The 18,753-nt window shown below is 52.6% G+C and overlaps 1 protein-coding gene across 1 annotated transcript in view; it reads left to right on the top strand.

Annotated features, from left to right (window-relative positions):
- LOC144947048 (insulin receptor substrate 1-B-like) overlaps nt 1–17,652 on the top strand; it is a 72,175-nt gene extending 54,523 nt beyond the window's left edge. Inside the window, 1 exon segment of the mRNA XM_078876193.1 lies at nt 16,530–17,652. Coding sequence (XP_078732319.1) covers nt 16,530–16,534 — 5 coding nt within the window. The 3' untranslated portion in view covers nt 16,535–17,652.
- The last annotated feature ends 1,101 nt before the right edge of the window (nt 17,653–18,753 follow it).

The following is an 18,753-nucleotide window of genomic DNA, read 5'->3' as shown; positions in this document are numbered from 1 at the left end:
TCTGTGTCGCGTCGGTGTGCGTCACCCTCGTGTGCATTTCAACTGAGATGAATATCCCGGGATGAAGACAAAAACTCAAAAACTTGAGGGGAATGAGAGCGGCGGATGGGGCTGTGATTTGGGTGGGCTTGAGGAAATCGGTAAAATTAATTCAAACAATTTACGCTGATTGATGGACGATGCTTAAAATATTAGCCTTGGGCTCGCCGCGATTGTGCCTTTCCCGGGCCTTGCGCTCAGGCTCCCGTCGTGACGAACGGCACTGTTTTGTTCGAGGCCGTAATAGACCTGCGCACGGCGCCAATAACTTACATCCCAGTAATCTTGCGAGGACGTCTACTGAGGAGATGGAGCGACGAAATCGGCTCAAGTGCAGGCGCTCCGCGGAGTATCACGGCATCGCGATGCGTGGTGTTGAGCATGACCGATGATGACGACGGTGATGCTGAATCGCACCGCCACAGGGAGGAGTGGTGGTGCAGTGGCTTGAACATTACGCTGTGGATTGGCCAATCGCCTGAGTTCGATTCCCAGCCCACGTCTGACACGGGCGAAGCGTGATCACTCTCAACAGGAGCATTGAGTGACACCCCCCCCCCCACCTCGTAATACTGGCACTGCTGTGGCGAAATGTTAATTTGCCTTGCCTGGTATACAGGACGACGTGGGTTCGATCCTGACTTTCACGACTGCATGTTTGGAGTTTGCATGTTCTCCCCGTGGCCACGTGAATTTTTTTTCCGGGTCCTGCGGTTTTTCCCTCCACAGTTATAATCAACGTGCGTTTAGAGTATTTGGCTGCTATGAATTTCTTCGTGATAAGCCGCTCCGTTGACCTGTCATTTGTGGCCAGGTCGCTTCTTAAAAACGGCTATATAGCTCAGTGGGCCTTGCATAATAAAATAAAAAATAGTTTAGTTTAATATGCTTTGTGGGTTTTCTCCGGCTTCTCCGCTTTCCTCCCACACAAAGCCAAAAACACTCTGTTCATAAAATTAGCCAAACGTCCGAATCAGACTCGGTGGTGAGACTTGGTAAGTTGCCATACTTACAATCTTCGCCATCGCCCCGTTGCAATGCGAATGGCTATCGTGCAACAGACTAAACGAAAAGGGTGGGAGGGGCGTGGTGCACTACAAACACGGCCGCCTGGTGCACATTGAATATCGCTAATAAGCGTTCACTTTTGATAGGTATCACCTTCCTTATGTAAAACACGCTCACTCCACAGCCGTGTAAGTGTCTTACATCAATAGCGTGCAAAGGGCAATTAACGCCGCACATGCAGTGAACCCTAATGACGGAGATCCAGTGAAACCCTAATTCCCATCGAGGGCCTTTGTCCAGAATTAATTCATCTTAACGCTCTATTTCACACGTAAGATGAAGGTTGCAGCGGCTGCTTTTCGGCGTGAGCGCGATTTCTTCTTGTTGTTATTATTATTTTTGCGTTCATCAAAAAAAATCGTGGCAACAAAAACAAATATGTGGTGCCACGTTCGCGGGTTTGAAAAAGCCTTTTCGTAAATCCGATATGTGAATTCCACTCCGTTAGAACCATTTCTCCTAAGTCCTGCAAAATGGGTAATTGTTTAAATGTTCCCGTCAGATATCGCGATGAAAGTGTAAAACGATGTGCTGCAGGCTTTGTCTGGTCATTCCCTCACCCGAAATGGTACCGCAGGACTGCAAAAATGCAAGAATAGATTTGAATAAATCGATCCCATTGGGATATCAGTCGCAACAACCAATGGCAGCACCTCCCTTTGCCACACTCAGTCGGCGGCGAGCACACAGGCGACGCAAAAAAAAAAACGCTCTAATTCAATCGAAAATTAAACAAACGAAAAATCCAACGGACGTCGTACTTCGTCGGTTAATCGACCCTAACAAAAATAAATCGACAAATTTAAACTTGAGTGCGTGCGTGCATTGGCGGCGCTATTATAACTGTCACCTATGTGACCCCGGCCCGCTCGAGAGGTTTTTCAAGGATACAAACGCGACGGCGGATGGCGGATGGCGGAATCCGTGGCGGCAGAGGTCTATAACCTGTGCACGTTAACTCCACAGGTTGTGCGCCGTGGTGGCGAGATGTTAACTCCCTCGCCTGGTATACAGGAGTTCGATCCTGAGCCTGACGCCTGTATATGTGGAATTAGCGTACCTCTCTCCCCATGGGTCGCGCGGATTTTTCTCCGGGTCCTCCGGTTTTCCCTCCACATTTAGAATTGACGTGCGTCTCTGATGACGGACGCTTGTGTTGCGCCCGAAACGTCGTGATTTATTTTATTTTCTACCTACGTGACTTTACCGAAAGAACCAAAGAGTATGGATTCCTGCAGTCACGAAAGCTTCAAATCAAGATTGAACTCTTTAATAGTTTAACACGTCGGCTTTCGCGACCAATATCATCCATAATACAGGTTTTGTTTGGTGGACTTCTCCACAAATCTGGCTGGTGGGTGGTTTAACGACACATTTATATATTTAAGCGATCTAACCCAAATCACCTGTATTATGAACTTTAATATGAATAACAATGGCCCAAAGGCCCAAAACAACAAGCGACCAGCAACAAAAAGCACGAGTTAACATGGCGTCATAGATAAAGAGTTCGAAAAATAAGAATATGTTTTTACCGTTTCTGGCAATAAAACAGGAGGTGTTTCGATGTTCTAACGCCAAAATAGAAACCTGTTTGCAAGGAATCAAGCCTGCATTAACCACACGTACTTGTGGCGAACATGCAAATAAGCATGCTCTGATAATAATGTCAAATATGCATCGTCTTTGAAATACTACTGTAAAGTGCTCTGCAATGTCGCCCCACAGGATTGTAGCAACGGAGAGGCACAGTGCAATGCTCTTTCGAATCTGCTATCAATGCTGTTTGTGATTTGAAGGGAGGGAAAAAAGAGCGCCACACTTAGTGAAGAAATAAAAAAAACTCACATCCGTTAAAACCGAAGGAATTTCTATTAAAACCGAGGAAGGCACTTCATCAATGAAGAGTAGTGCATCGGATTTTGGACCGCATCGCAGATAACCACATGGCTAACAGCTGGTTTCCACAGCAGGGGCCTTAGGCAGCCACAAGCCTGGGCCAGCAGAGGTCCAGACAGCCCCCCCCCCATCAACTCACCCCCCGCCCCCCCCCCCGCCGCCTTCTGCACTTCCATCACGGAATTATTGGCGAGGAGGTTTTTACTGTTACGAGGTAGCGTTAGAATAGGCAGTTAGCAACTACCGCTTCCTATTTAGACGATTCACACTTAGCGTGTGTGTCCTGGACACGGGAGCAGATCGCATTTCCTCTCGCTGACGTTTCCTCTCCGTGCCGTTTCCTCTTGGTGACGTTTCCTCTTCGTGCCATTTCCTTTCTGTGCCGTTTCCTCTTGGTGACGTTTCCTCTTCGTGCCGTTTCCTCTTGGTGACGTTTCCTCTTCGTGCCATTTCCTTTCTGTGCCGTTTCCTCTTGGTGACGTTTCCTCTTGGTGACGTTTCCTCTTCGTGCCATTTCCTTTCTGTGCCGTTTCCTCTTGGTGACGTTTCCTCTTCGTGCCGTTTCCTCTCCGTGACGTTTCCTCTCGGTGACGTTTCCTCTTCGTGCCGTTTCCTCTTCGTGCCGTTTCCTCTCGGTGACGTTTCCTCTTGGTGACGTTTCCTCTTCGTGCCATTTCCTTTCTGTGCCGTTTCCTCTTGGTGACGTTTCCTCTCCGTGACGTTTCCTCTCGGTGACGTTTCCTCTTCGTGCCGTTTCCTCTCGGTGACGTTTCCTCTTGGTGACGTTTCCTCTTCGTGCCATTTCCTTTCTGTGCCGTTTCCTCTTGGTGACGTTTCCTCTTCGTGCCGTTTCCTCTTCGTGCCGTTTCCTCTCCGTGACGTTTCCTCTCGGTGACGTTTCCTCTTGGTGACGTTTCCTCTTCGTGCCGTTTCCTCTCCGTGCCGTTTCCTCTCGGTGACGTTTCCTCTTCGTGCCGTTTCCTTTCCGTGCCGTTTCCTTTCCGTGCCGTTTCCTTTCTGTGCCGTTTCCTCTTGGTGACGTTTCCTCTTCGTGCCGTTTCCTTTCTGTGCCGTTTCCTCTTGGTGACGTTTCCTCTCCGTGCCGTTTCCTTTCTGTGCCATTTCCTCTCCATAACGTTTCCTCTCCGTGCCGTTTCCTTTCTGTGCCGTTTCCTTTCTGTGCCGTTTCCTCTCCGTGACATTTCCTCTCCGTGACGTTTTTATTACCGGACCTAAATTGATGCCGTCTGAGTACATGAGCGGTAGTCTTCTGTACCAATCTGTGTAACTTCATCATTGCAACGTAATACTGAACAGTGGTTTATCCGCTATTATTGTGTATCCACACTTTAGACTTTTACCCATGCGGAAAACCACAGTTAAACACGGCCTAGAGGAATATTTTTTCCTCCAGATTCAGGACACTCCTTTTTTCCATCTTAGATCATTTGGCCACTTCCGGAAGATGACACCCGCTGTCTCACCTAAACTAAAACTAAACTATGTTTATTTTACCAGGTAAAACCCACCGAGCCATGTAGCTCTGTTTCAGAAGCGACCTGGCCACAAGTGATAGCCCAACGAGAAGTGACGTATCATCACGTGGACATTTATAGCAGCCAAATACTCTAAACCCGCGTTTCTAAATTGGAGGGGAAAAACCGGAGAACCTGGAGAAAAATCCACACGACCACGAGGGAGAACAAGCAAACTACAAACATACAGGACTCAGGGTTGGAATCGAATCCACGACCTCCTGTATACCAGGCGAGGTAGTTAACATCTCGTCACCGCATTACCTGTAATGCAACAGACTCAGAATAACAGGAGACATTTGCCACCACTTTAGCCGCATCGCTCTTATCTCTGCGAAGGCTCGGGAAAACGTAGAGAATAGTTGCTTGAGTAAAGTTAATTCTGCGTGCTTTGATGTGGAGTCGCCGGTAATTAATCGGAGGGTTGGATTCACCGTAAAACAATTCTCTCCACGGGCCGTGGCAATCTGGCAGCGCATGCATCACACCGGCTATTTGCTAGGACCAGCAAGCGTTGTCCTCTCATTAACCTCGGCACGCCGAGCGTTTGCTCAGCATTTTTTTGCCAAACTTGTGATCGATCATCGATCTCCCGCGGAGCGGTTCCGTACGCTGTCGCGATTGTTGTATTTGCGATTTTTTTTGTGTGTCGGTATTCGAGCGTTAGTTTTTAAAAATTCGTCTCGGTTTTCGTGCTGTGCCGTTTGCGATGTCCACCCCCCTCCTCCCCCCGTTCGTTCTGTCCACTCTGCCTCTCTGACCTCTTCCTGCACGAGTACTGTGAAGTGGGGCCGTCGCCCAAAACGTCACTTACGGTATATATTTTTTCCCTTTTGAGGCTCGCGGTGTTATTGACGAATGTGGGTTTTGTTGTTAGGTGCGCTTGTTTCACTCCTGCCAGCCACCTTTTGCCCACAGGGACAGCTGACCCTGGGGGGTTGCCCTTTCGAATGTATAGGGAGGGGGCACTCTATCAAAAACAAATTATTTGGTGCTGCTGATGTTGCGTTGGCAGTGACGCACAGTCACAGTTAATAAAAACAACTCAACACGTTCGTCACTAACACTGTGTGCGCGGCCTTCGAGTGAAAATATAAATCTTAAAGGCGACGTTTCGCGCAGTGGCCCTTTTTTTTAGCCCTGTGCTATGAATCATTATAATTACGCGTGTGTGCACGTATCTGTGTGTGTGTGTGCGTGTGTACGCGCGCGTGTGGTGCCAGTGTCAGGTGCCGTACGCGCGCGCGCGCGCGTGTGTGCGTGTGTGTGTGTATGCACGCGGGCGTGATTGGCGGTGGCACGTGTGCCCGCCGTTGTCTCTTGACTGGCACCGGCCCACACACACACAGGGACACACACACACACACAGGGACACACACACACACAGGGACACACACACACAGGCACACACACACACACAGGGACACACACACACACACAGGGACACACACACACACAGGGACACACACACACACACAGGGACACACACACAGGGACACACACACACACACAGGGACACACACACACAGGCACACACACACACAGGGACACACACACACACAGGGACACACACACACACAGGGACACACGCACACACAGGGACACACACACACAGGGACACACACACACAGGTACACACACACACACACAGGGACACACACACACACACAGGGACACACACACACAGGGACACACACACACACAGGGACACACACACACACAGGGACAGACACACACAGGAACACACACACACACACAGGGACACACACACACACACAGGGACACACACAGGGACACACACACACAGGGACACACACACACACAGGGACACACACACACACAGGGACACACACACACACACAGGGACACACACACACAGGGACACACACACACACAGGGACACACACACACAGGGACACACACACAGGGACAAACACACAGACACGCAATGAAAGAGAACCAAGGGGGCCCGCGCGGGAGGGTGGGGAAAGTTGGAGGCGGTGGAGGGGGGGTTGGCGGGGGGGGGGGGCCGGTAAAGGGGGGGGGGGGTGGTGGTAGGCAGAACGCGCGCGGGGGGGGGTGGAGATTCTACTCTGCCGCCGCTTATTTGCGGAGGGGATGTGTGACCCCACAGCGTGTTGGGGGGGGGGGGTGATGCTCGAGTTCCCCAGCTCCGTCACTCGACGTAGATACCAGCGGCACGCCGGACGCTGGGCCCCCCCCCCCCTTCCCCACCACCACCACGCAGCCTCCGTGGGCATCGTCTGCACCGGCCAGAGCCGTGGCCGCTCCGCGCAGAATTCACGACGATGAAGTCCGCAAGCGTCGCCGCGAACGTCCGGAGCCTCCTATCGCCCCGATCGGCGTCGTCGCTACTTCCATCTTGAGCCGTGTGCCCGTCGTGGGGTGGGTGGCGAAGTGGGCGGGAGGTCACAATCTTCCCCAAAAGGGGCACGTGCCATTTTGGTGGTGGAAGCTTCGACTCGCTTTTAGGTGTGGGAGGTGTTTACAGTTCAACGCTAAGCCGTGCTTGAACAGGGAGGAATGTCTGCCCAGGCAGCCACCCCGCCTCCCTCCACCCTCTCCGCACCAATATGCGTGCATGAGGCATTTGAAGCATTCGCCATCAAACGGCGGCTCGTAAGCTTCTTTTCAGCCAAATCTCACCGTCGCGTACCGCCTTTCTTTCCAAATTAATTACCCGTTACCGTAGTGTAACCGTCGGATTTGATGTCGGTCCTTCTGGAACCGGGACTGGCTTCTAGCCGTACGGACGTGCGCGGGGCGCAACGACAAAGAGCCGGCCGCCCCCCTCGTAACCTTTAACAACAGACGGCAACGCGCTGGTGGCGAGCGGCGGATGAGCACGTGGCACACGGTGGCGGCGGGTGCGGCACTAACGCCAGGGGGTCGGCAACCAAGATAGCAAGAAGAGCAAAATAATTTGTTCCGCGAATTCTGTAAAAAAAACCAAAACAAAAAAACACAACTCGACGTTTCACGGGCCGCACGGGACGGCGGTGGCTCCTTCACGAATATAACGGTCGGGGAAGCCAAAGAACCACGTGCAGCTCCAGAGCCGCAGGTTGATCGACCCCTGGACTCACCACGCACGCACGCACGCAGATGCTGTTCGCTCACGGTGCCGAGCGCCGTAGCTGACGCAGCGCGTCGCCCCTCGCCGTGGGCCCCCCCCTCCCCTCTCCCCCTCCGCGCCGTCTTGTCGCACGTCTGGGAATCGTCCGTCTTCTTATGTCATCCTATACGGCCTCTCGCCGTCGCACGGGCCAAACAACAAACGCGAGAAATGTGAGAGCGCCCGGGCGATGTGCTGATGAGGGCGAAAGCAGATAGTGAGCCTGCATTTGCATCTGCGTCACTCCGAATCGGTTAATCGGCTCGGTCACCGGGCTCGTTTCGTTGCTTTTTGTAGCTCGTCTCGCTGAAAGAAAAAAATGTTCCCATCGCGAAAAGATCGCTTTCCTTATCTGCGTCGGCGCGTTCGTATTACTGCGGAGCACCGCGCTTGGCTCCCTCCTTCCTTGCCTGCGTGAGGTGCAAACCTGCTAAGCAGAGCACCTTGACACGGCGTGCATGTTATACGTATGTCTGTGTCGCGCGTGTGTGCGTGTGTGCGTGCGTGTGTGCGTGCGTGTGTGTGTGTGGGGAGCGGTGGTGTAGCGGTTAGCACGCTGTGCTGCAAACCTGGCGACCCGGGTTCGATTCCCGACCACGGCCAACATCAGTGACGATTATCTGACCCGTCCTGGGCCTCCCCTAGGTCAACTCAGCCTCAAATGAGCACCTTGTGCGATGTGTAAACATCGCCACTGGGGAGACAAAGGCGGCCGGGCGTGGTGTTGGCCACCCACCTCCTCGTGTGCCGTGCCGGCCTTCATAGGTGCTCGCTAACTGCACTTGCCCCTACAGTCTATTAAGGCTATACGGGGGATCTTTGTCTTTGTTGTATAACAGCACTGACCCCAATATCTGTTCGGGCTGTAGGGATGTGGGGCGGGGAGTGATCTTTGCGTTTTTATTATTTTAAAGTCACGTTTCTCGTGAAAATCACTCGATTGATTCCACCTTTGAGCACTTGGTGTACCAGAATGACCGTTTTGTCTCATTCGTATTGTCATCAACCACCATTACAATGCAGGTCACAGCAATACAAAGTTCCCCCGTATAAACCTTGGGGCAAGTGCTGTTAGCGAGCACCTATGATGGCCAGCACAGCACACAAGAGGGTGGGTGGCCAGCACCACGCCCGGCCGCCTTTGTCTCCCAAGTGGCGACGTTTACACACCGCATCCAGGTACTCGTTTGAGGCCGAGTCGACCTAGGGGAGGTCCAGGACCGGTTCAGATAATCGTCACCGGTGTTGGCCGTGAACTCGGTTCGCAACAACAACAACAACAACAGTGCTCGCACGCCCCCAAAGTTGTGGGCGTGCGCTCGCGGCTCTCACCAGGGAGACATGTGGTTCGTATGATCGCGTGGACTTGTTGTTGTGAGCAGCCAGGGCTCTGAGAGAGTGCATTAAAGGAGCCCAGGTAAAGCAAGAGGCATGTGAGCAGGAACACGTGTGGCGCGGTGAGCGGGGGATTAAACGCGGAGCGATCATCAAAGGACGCTCTATTTGCGTTCAGTTTTAGCTCGAAGCTTCCCGATTTGTCGTTTGCTGGGTGGTGGAACGCTCGCAACGTGTCTGCGGTGATGCTGTGGCGAGATGTTAACTGCCTCGCCTGGGATACAGGAGGTTCGTGGGTTAGATGCCGACCCTGACGCCTGCTGCTGTATATTTGGGAGGTTGCATGTCTCTCTCACCGTGGTTGCGTTTTAAACAGGCGTTGAGAATATTTATACATTTCCACGTGATAAGTTACTTCGTTGAGTTATCATTTGTGGCCAAGTCGCTTATGAAAAAGAGCTGCATAGCTCAGTGGGCCTTACCTGGTGAATAAAAAATAGTTTAGTGTTTTACTTTTGTCACGGCAAACGGTGAATCAAGGTCAAATTGACTTTCTGCGCAAATGAGCATTGAAGCGGTGCTTACACCTGTTTACAGCCCCGACTGAGCCCGCGCAGTGTAAATTACACGTTCCCGTGGCAGGGGCGAGGCTCTTCATATTGGAGCCACTGCTGATTTCCCCACTATTTGTGGTCCTCCGAGTAAGAAACCCAGGAGGGGGGATGATGGGTTGTGTCAACTGCCGGCCAGGGTTTGAACCCCCGCGACCTTTCCGATTGCGAAGCCGCTCCCTCTGCCGCCGAGCCGCGTGGCCTGGCGAGATGATGGGGCGAAAGGGGTGACATCACGTCGCGTGCAGCGCCAGGCGACGTGGATTTTAGGGGAGCGTTGGGGGGCGGCGTGGAGGCATGCCGGACGCCCTGGGTGTACCCAAGCGATGGTGAAGCCCCCCCGGAGGAAACCTTCGCGATGACGTAGCGTCGGTGATCTCTCATCGAAAGAGCTGGCCTCCCGTAGAGTGAGACGTGGAGACTTTTTTCCCATTGGGAACTTCGCACGAACATCATTCCCCCGCTCCTCCCCGGAGATTCCTCAGTCACCCACCACAGCCCCCTGTCCCCAACCCCTGTCGCCGTACTCTCCTCTACCAATCTAAAACTAAACTATTTTTTATTTTACCAGGTAAGGCCCACTGAGCTCTATAGCTCTTTTTCAGAAGCGACCTGGCCACAAATGATAACTCACCGAGGCGGCTTATCACTTGGACATTTATAGCAGTAACCAGATATTTTTCGATTAAAAGCTTTCGTGACTGCAGGGATTCATCTTCTTGGTTCTTTCGGTAAAGTCACGTAGAATGGAAATAATAAAATAACAAAAATAAAACATAATAAAATAATATAATATTATTTTATTATGTTACCGAAAGAACCAAGAAGAAGTAGCCAAATACTCGAGATGCACGTCGATTCTTAATGTGGAGGGACAAACCGGAGGACCCGGAGAAAAAATCTACGAGACCGCGGGGAGAACATGCAAACTTCAAATATACAGCAGCAGGCGTCAGAGTCGGGATGGAACCCACGACCTTCTGTACACCACCGTGGCGCCCCAGCCCTGGTGCTGACATCACCGAGACGATCTCTCCCTTCTTCCCTTGTTGTGAACCCCAAATTTGGCACGCAGGAAATGTTAAAAGTGTCTTGACAGCTGGGCTTGGTGGTGGAAATTCACCGAGCCCGCGGACCGCTTGCTGCTGTGGGCGTGTGTGTGTGTGTGTGGCCGTGTGTGGCCGTGTGCGGGGAGCGGTGGTGCAGTGGTTAGCGCCTTGCGCTATGAACCCGGCGGCCCAAGTTCGATTCCCGCTCACGGCCACCAACAGCAATGATGACTATCTAAGTCGGCGCCGGGCGTGGTGCTGGCCACCCACCCCCTCGTGTTGCCGTGCCGGCCTTCGTTGGTATTCGCTAACAGCACTTGCCCCAACAATCTGTCAAGGATGGGGGGGGGGGGAGATCTCTGTGCGTGTGTGTGAGTTTACTATACGGAGCGCGCACACTCAGTGTGTGTGTGTGTGGCACGCTCACATTGCAGGCCTCATGTGACTTCTTGCAACGCCTAAGCCTAATGGAACATTCAGATAAAATGACCGTGAACAAAAAACGAAAAAGGGGGAGGGTCCACAGGAAGGTTACACAGAGGTTACAAGTCTCGCGACACTCCACTCATTCATAACGTTTGACCTTGGTCGGTGTTGGAAGTGAAAATTGTAAGTGAAACTCGCGCCGCGTGCTTGTTTGGTCTGCGCCTCAGTGTGCACTCGCGGCTGGACTGGCGAGGCGCGTTTAGAATGAATCGATCCGCTGTCTGCGCGGAGGAGGGAATGAATAAATGAAGGCGCAACAATTCCCAACGTACGTCTCGTCACAGCTCGCGCGTTCCCGACCCCAGTCGTGAAGGCAGCATGTCATTTAAACAGACGAGTCGCCCGGCCGATTTAATGGGAAGGGCCGTTTAAATCGTGGGTGCCGCGGTGGCGAGATGTTAACTACCTCGCCTGGTATACAGGAGGTCGTGGGTTCGATCTCGACCGTGTGACGCCTTGAGTTTGCATGTTCTCCCCGTGGTCACGTGGATTTTTCTCCTGTTCCTCCGGTTTTCCCCTCTACGTTTAAAAACACGCTTTCAGAGTTTTTGGCTTGCGAGAAATGTCCACGTGATGAGCCACTTGTAGCTCAGTGGGGGCCTTTTCTTGTTAAAAAAAACAAATTGTTCAGTTTAAATCACACCGTCGTCGTCGTCGTCGTCATCCATCGTGGGTATAAACGGCACGGCGTTTGCACATCGTCGATGGGGGTCCTTGCCCGACACCTGTTCACGGCCGATTTTGCGCGTTTTTAGCGCCAGGTCAGCCACGTGTTCCGTCTCCGAAGGTCGTGCTCGTCGACGCTTCCCCGCTGGGTTTGCGCCGACGCTCAAAATCGGCTTTCCGGCTGTGCTGTTGGCGAGTTCAAGGTCGGCACCTGGATACGCCGACGAGATGGTGTTCGTAAATCGTGTGCGGTTAGGAAAAAACGCCGTTTCTCAATTTTGTTCGGAGCAATTATTTGCGTTTTGTAGGTTGTAGCTGTGGTTTGCATTGCTCCCGAAGCGAAACTTGACCTGTTCCTCGGTGCCTTCCCCTTCATCAACATGCACGGATTAGTGCGGTGGAGAAGTCTGGTCAAACCATCCCCATGGCCCATGGCTGACAATCCTGTGTGGGAAGGCCTTCGTTGCAGCAGTGGATTGAAATGAAAGCCAAGAAAATTGGTACATTTACTGTCGTTATCATTTAACTTTTTGCAATTGTGCAATTTTCACGAGGACGTGTCGTAGCAGCGCGGTGTAAATAACTTGCCTTGCCGATCCACTGCTGGATGAAGGGCTCCACCACACGGTACTTCGCAGTAGTTTCATTCCAAACTCCAATGTACTCGCAGACGGGTGCTTCTCGGTAAACACGCGACGTTGGGCCCAACGTTGGTCGACGTATTGTGTTCAACTTTCTTTCGCGAAGAAGCGTCAGTTGACCCAACATTCGCCCGTTTGCTGGATTTGCTGAAACTCTCATCTCCGTTAGCCACGTTATACTGTCGTGGAGTTGCGTGACGTTATCCCGGCAGCATTTAGATGTCTTTGATTTTCCAAGAACACTTCGTTCAAGCTGGGATGTACAATGGGCTACACCTCAAAGGGTCTATTTATACGCGGCTAAGTGCACGTGAGCGCTGGGAAAGGCACTGGGTGCTAAGAGGCCTCCGCAATCAAACGCGGAAACTTTCCAAAGTAATGTACATCAACGTCCCGTGTTCTGTTCAGCGCGTGCGTGCGCGTGTGTGTAGATGCGCACGCCCGCCCGTTTGCTCGCTTATATTATTTGTGGATATTTTTTTATATTACGAATTTTATCATAATTTACTTTTTCCAGGAAAGTCATAGGACTGGTTTTGAGGATGTTCCTGAATTGGGTTTTTTTTACTCGAGATGTTTTCAGACAATTCATGATGAGAGAGTGTGTGTATAATGTACGCGGGAGGAAACCAGAGCACCCGGAAAGCCTTGCGCGAGGGGGAAGCACTCAATCCCCGTACAGATGGAAACAGATGGCGATGAGTCAACTTGCTGTCCTGCATTCTCCCAGTGATCCAGGGTGCATGACACCACCTTGACGCTCACGGGAAGGGAGTTTCACAACATCAGTGTGCAGCGATCCACCGACCCTCGCTGCCTCCTCCGGCGCCGGATTCGAGGTGGCCACGTACTGCAACGTAGCCACCGCCACCACCGCCCCCGGCTCCTGTAGTTTCGTTCCCTCCACCCCCCCGTTCCCGGTCGTCCCCGCCGAACGCACGCCGCTCTGGGGCACCGCGATGGGAGTCGCTCGTCCTCCGCATAACGAAAGAGCCGTTGCTGAATGGAGCGATTTAAAAATAATCGCCGTGCCGCGTGACCGACTTCCGACGCTTCAGCTGGCGTGCGCCCGTACGCACGTGTTCCTAATGACATCATCGCTCGCTCGGTGTCCTGAAGTGGAGCCCACATAGAAGCCGCGGGTCCCCGTCTAAATAAAGGGCTGACAATGCGATGTGACGAATAGGCTTGTGCGCAAGTGTGCGTGTGTACTAGCGTGTTTGTGTGTGTTTGTCGATGTGGGGAGTGGTAGTGCAGCGGTTAGCGCGTTGCGCTATGAAGCCGGTGACCCGAGTTCAATTACCGCTCACAGCCACCGACACCAGTGACGATTATATTATCTGAACCGGTCATGGGCCTCCCCTAGATCGACTCAGCCTCAAATGAGTACCTAGTGCAGTGTGTAAACATCACCACTAGGGAGACAAAGGCGGCCGGGTGTGGTGCTGGCCACCCCACCCCCTTTGTGTGCCGTGCCGGCCTTCGTCGGTGCTCGCTAATAGCACTTTTTCCCCACAGTTTTTCAGGTTACGTGGGGCGCGTTTGTGCCCGTTCCTATGTGTCGTTATTGGTTTGATGCAATGGCTGAACACGTAACATTCGTACGGTCGCGAGGTCGCGCGTTGAACTCCCGGATCGGGTCGAGCTCGGCACATCGTCCCTCTGCTGCCAACAAACACCGGTGCCCGCTCTGTGACCAATTCACGGGCGGCCGTGCCAACTGATTATGCCAAGCCCCTTACCGTGGAAAAGTAGAATATACGCCGCTGCCTCGGAGTCGCCGACGCGCGTGGGAGCTTCGACGTTGTCCCCGGCGGCTTCGGTTTTTATTTAATTCCGCTTCCTTGGCGTGTGCCCCCCTTCCCACATCCCCTTGGAGAGAAATGTGGGGCCTCCAGAACTGCTTTTTAGTGTTTATGTTGTTGTCCTTTGTCCCCGCACTTCGGATTAGCAGTCGGCTACGTATGGTGCGAAAGAAGTTCAACGCACATCAAGCGAGCGACGTGGCACCGCTCGGTGTCTGTTGGCGCAGGTGCCGGTCTGCATCGAGCGATAATTTGCCGGCATCCTCCTCCTAATACCTAAAGCCAAACTTTTTTTTATCTTACCAGGCAAGACCCCACTGAGCTAATTCAGCTCTTTATCAGAAGCCACCTGACCACAAATGATAACGCAACGAAGTGGCTCATCATCGCGTGGAAATTTATAGCGGCCAAATACTGGGAACGCGTGTTGACTCTAAGTGTGGCGGGGGAAAAACTGGAAGACCCCAGATTTAAAAAAAAATCCGCACGACCACTGGGAGAACATGCAAACCCCAAATATGCCAGCTTACGGATCGCGTGCAGTGCCACGGACTTGCGAGATTTCGAACTGCGCTTCGCAGCGTCTTCGAAGCCCTTTCTTCTGGCCACCTCATGCGCGGGCTTCCTCCCACTTCTAGATTTGAAGCTTTCGTGACTGCAAGGAATCATATTCTTAGGTTTTTTCGGTAAAGTCACGTAGGTAAAACATCAAAATTAATGAAAATAAAATAAAATAAAAATAAAAAATCACGACGTTTCGGAGGCAACACAAGTCTCCGTCATCAGGTGGGACTGTCACAGCCGAATTAGCTGCATCTTGAATCATTGCCTCACTTGATGCAGCTAATTCGGCTGTGACGGTCCCACCTGATGACAGAGACTTGTGTTGCCTCCGAAACGTCGTGATATTTTGTTTTTATTTTATTTTATTTTCATTAATTTTGATGTTTTACCTACGTGACTTTACCGAAAAAAACCTAAGAATATGATTCCTCCCACTTGTCAGTGTGTGGCGGGGCGCGGCGCACAATCGTGGCCTTCAAGTGCACACAGCGTGGCACAAGCGCCGTGGTGACGTCACCGTCGCTTCGTTGGCGAATGGCGGTCGTTGTTGTTGTCACTGCGGCAGCGTGGCGTTTGTCTTGTGGTTGCTCATGGACACTTTTGCGTTTTTATGCAAATTCAGGTCACCCAACGAACACCTGCAATTGTTTGTGTCTTGCATGACGGGGGTACTCTCCCGAGTGTGATGTTAAAATGATGGACAGTGTATTGCCGTCCGGTCGTCGGAAGAGATTTGTCTTTAATGCCCGTCCAATTTTTTTTTTACAACTGCACTTTTTAAACACCTTTTTTTAAAGTCTGATTAAAGTGACGCATTCTCAACGATGCTCAAAATAAGATTCGCAATTGTGTTTGATGCGTGCGCAGCGCATTCCATTGTTAAATCCTTAAACGTATACCGTGCGTGTGTGCCGAGCGCTGCAGCAAGTTTTGACCTTTGCTGTGCTACAAACAATTTTTTTTACCTTTTTTTGTTTGTTTGTTACTTATCTCGCGTGCATATTTCGTGTACATATCTCGTTTCACGGAGAATTGGCGTCATTTACTTATTTACACCGTGCGCAATTACCGCTCACGGCGGCTAAATGATGTAAGCGGCTCGCCTAGCAGAGGGGGCTTGCAGATTGCAGCGGCGTGGTGAGGCGGGCGGGCGGGCGGTGGGTGGGGGGGTGCGGGTCGGGATTAACGCGCGCCACACACACACATACACGCGCTCCAAAGTCCCTGCCTTACAAGGCCCGTCTGCTGGCTCACTAACCCATCACCCTGTCGCCGGTCTACTGGTCGGACGCGCGCGCACACACACACACAACAACGCGCACATCCCATTTGTGTCCGTCACCGTGCAGCTGTCGCGCGCCCCCCCCCCTCCCCCCCCCGTGATGGGCGCTGAACCATCTTTTCCGCGTGAATTGGCCGAGGCAGCTCGAGCGTTTGAACCGCCGGACGCTTGGAAACCGGGCCGCTCGCTCGATCCCGGCCGATGGATCGATTTCCCCCCCCCCCCCCCTCTTTGCCACCCTCTTCAGCCCGGCAGGTCAACACGACCGCCTGACGTCGATGCCGAACGACCCTCGGTGCCGAGCGAGCGTTACGCGCCGCTTTGTACCCGTTCGCGGAAACCGCTCCATACCCCGGGGCCCACCCCCTAACGGTTTGCGCTGTCCCGTTTTTTGTCGTTCCTCCCGACCTCAGGTTAAGACGCCCCAGAGGAAGAAGAATGAGGAGGAGGAGGAGGAAGAGGAGACTTGCGTCTGACTGTAAAACCAGTAGTGGCCTACCGTAGTGCATTTCAAACACACCGACCTCAGTGCCATCGTCCACTCGCGTCCCCGTGTGGACGCGCCGTCTCGCCCGCCCGCCCGCCCGGGAGGAACTCCGCACGTCGTGCCCGCTCGCTCCTCCAATGAGAATCTCAGGACCTTTCTGTGCTTTTTTGTCATCGTCCTTCATTCGCCAGCCCCCCCCCCACCACCCTCTCTCCACCACCGCCCCAACCCCCGCCCCAAATGACTTTACGACCTAGCGGGGATCAAAAGGGGAAAGGCTTTTGCTGCACACGTGGGTGTAGTGCAACGCATCGTACTACCCCGAAGCTCCCTACCAGCAGCCCAGTGTGCTATTATGATAATCGTTGTTGTTAGTTTGTTCCGATTGCTTTTTTTTCTTCTTCTTCTCATGAACATCCTGTGAAGGTTTTTCACGGTTTATTTGCGCGGCGCGGGGTGACTAACTAGACGACGGCAGTTTTGCATATCACATTTTGCCCCAAAGCGTTCGTAGCCGCGGTACTGCTGATGAGATGTTGGGGGGGGGGGGTGGGTGGTGGCCACCGATTAAATGAAAAAAAAATGTGCACGGATCGTCCAGACCGCGCCCCGTTGCCCACAGCTTGCCGTTGGCCGCGCGCAAGGAATCGGCTCGGCAGCCTCCGATAGCTCTCACCTCACCGATGATGCATTTTTGATCGTGCCTTTTACTGTGCAGTTTATGAGCAAGTCACACTACTGTCAACCAGCGATCGTCGCAGCAGCTGTCATCCAGTGCCCCCCCCCCCCCTTCCCGCCGCCGTCACCCCACTCCTCGCCGCCCCCCCCCACCTCCGCCCCGTCACTTCTTCACGGCGTTCGCTCGTCGATCGTTAAGTTATGCAGAAACACTTCCTGGCCGCTGTGGAATCGTGCCTCCCGTGAACGGACTACCTCGGCGTTCGGGTTATCGGCCCACCCTTGACTCTGGTACTGTGCTCCCTCGTGGGAGCGGAAAGCCTTAAAAGGTAGACGAAACAAAAGACACCCTCTGTTTTTTTTTTTTTTGGGGGGGGGGGGGGGATGGGTGAGGGAGGGGTTTAACGGTGACTTTTCCTTAGGAATTGTATCCGCGTACCGTTCAAAGACGAGCGTAGCTCCGCTTTCGTTGTGAACAGGGGGCGGGGGGGGGGGGGTACTCGCGTGTGCGTGCTTACGCTCGTGCGCAAAATCCGACTTGAACAAAGTAACTTACTTTTGGCCGAATTATTGGAGAGGGGTGGGGGGGGTAAAAAATTATTAATCGCCAAGAAACGCATGACTTGACAGACGAGGGCCGCCCCCAGCGACCGCCCTCGATTCAGTATTTTTTATGAGGAACACGTGAATTAATAAGCAGCTTGTAAGTAGTCGGGCGGAAAGGCTGACCCAGGCCGACACCGCGAGATGATGCCAGGCACTACCAATGCAACGCAAAATAACTCCCCCACCCCCCACTCTGTACAGCCTCCCTGCCTCCCCCTTGCATGTGCCTAAGTTCCACAGATGCTGCTGGGATTCTAAACTAAAACTAAACTGTGTATTTTACCAGGTAAGGCCCACTGAGCTGTACAGCTCTTTTTCAGAAGCGACCTGGCCACAAATGATGTATCAATGGAGTGGCTTGTCATCGTGTGGAACGCTATAGCAGCCAAACGCTCTAGGCGCACGTTGATTCTAAATGTGGAGGCAAAACCGGAGGACCCGCAAAAAAAATCCACCCGCCTACGAGGAGAACATGCCAACTCCAAATATACAGCAGCAAGTGTCAGGGTCGGGATCCAACCCACAACCTCCTTCATGCCAGGCGAGGTAGTTAACATCTCGCCACAATGGCGCCCCTTGCAATACACAGCGGAAAATGTAATGGTACAGTTCTGCCAGCCAGATAATCATATGCAGCGAGTTTGTCTTATTAGCTTATTTGGAGGTGGGGGGAGGGAATGAAATGCCACAAGTGACGAACAAACAGATGAGTATAAGAAACAAGTTGTACGTTTTGTTTGCGTGGAGTCTTGTTTGGCCCCAGTTTAAAATGTGGCACCGTAAGGAAGCTAAATTTAGAGTTGAATGTGCTTCTTTATTGCTTGCCTGAATCTATTTTGTATGAAAGTACCACTATTAGAAAAACG

Source organism: Lampetra fluviatilis, chromosome 43 (genome assembly GCF_964198595.1).
Source record: "Lampetra fluviatilis chromosome 43, kcLamFluv1.1, whole genome shotgun sequence".
Lineage (NCBI taxonomy): Eukaryota > Metazoa > Chordata > Hyperoartia > Petromyzontiformes > Petromyzontidae > Lampetra > Lampetra fluviatilis.
Note: the sequence above shows the minus strand (reverse complement) of the source record. Positions and strands in the feature narration are given on the sequence as shown.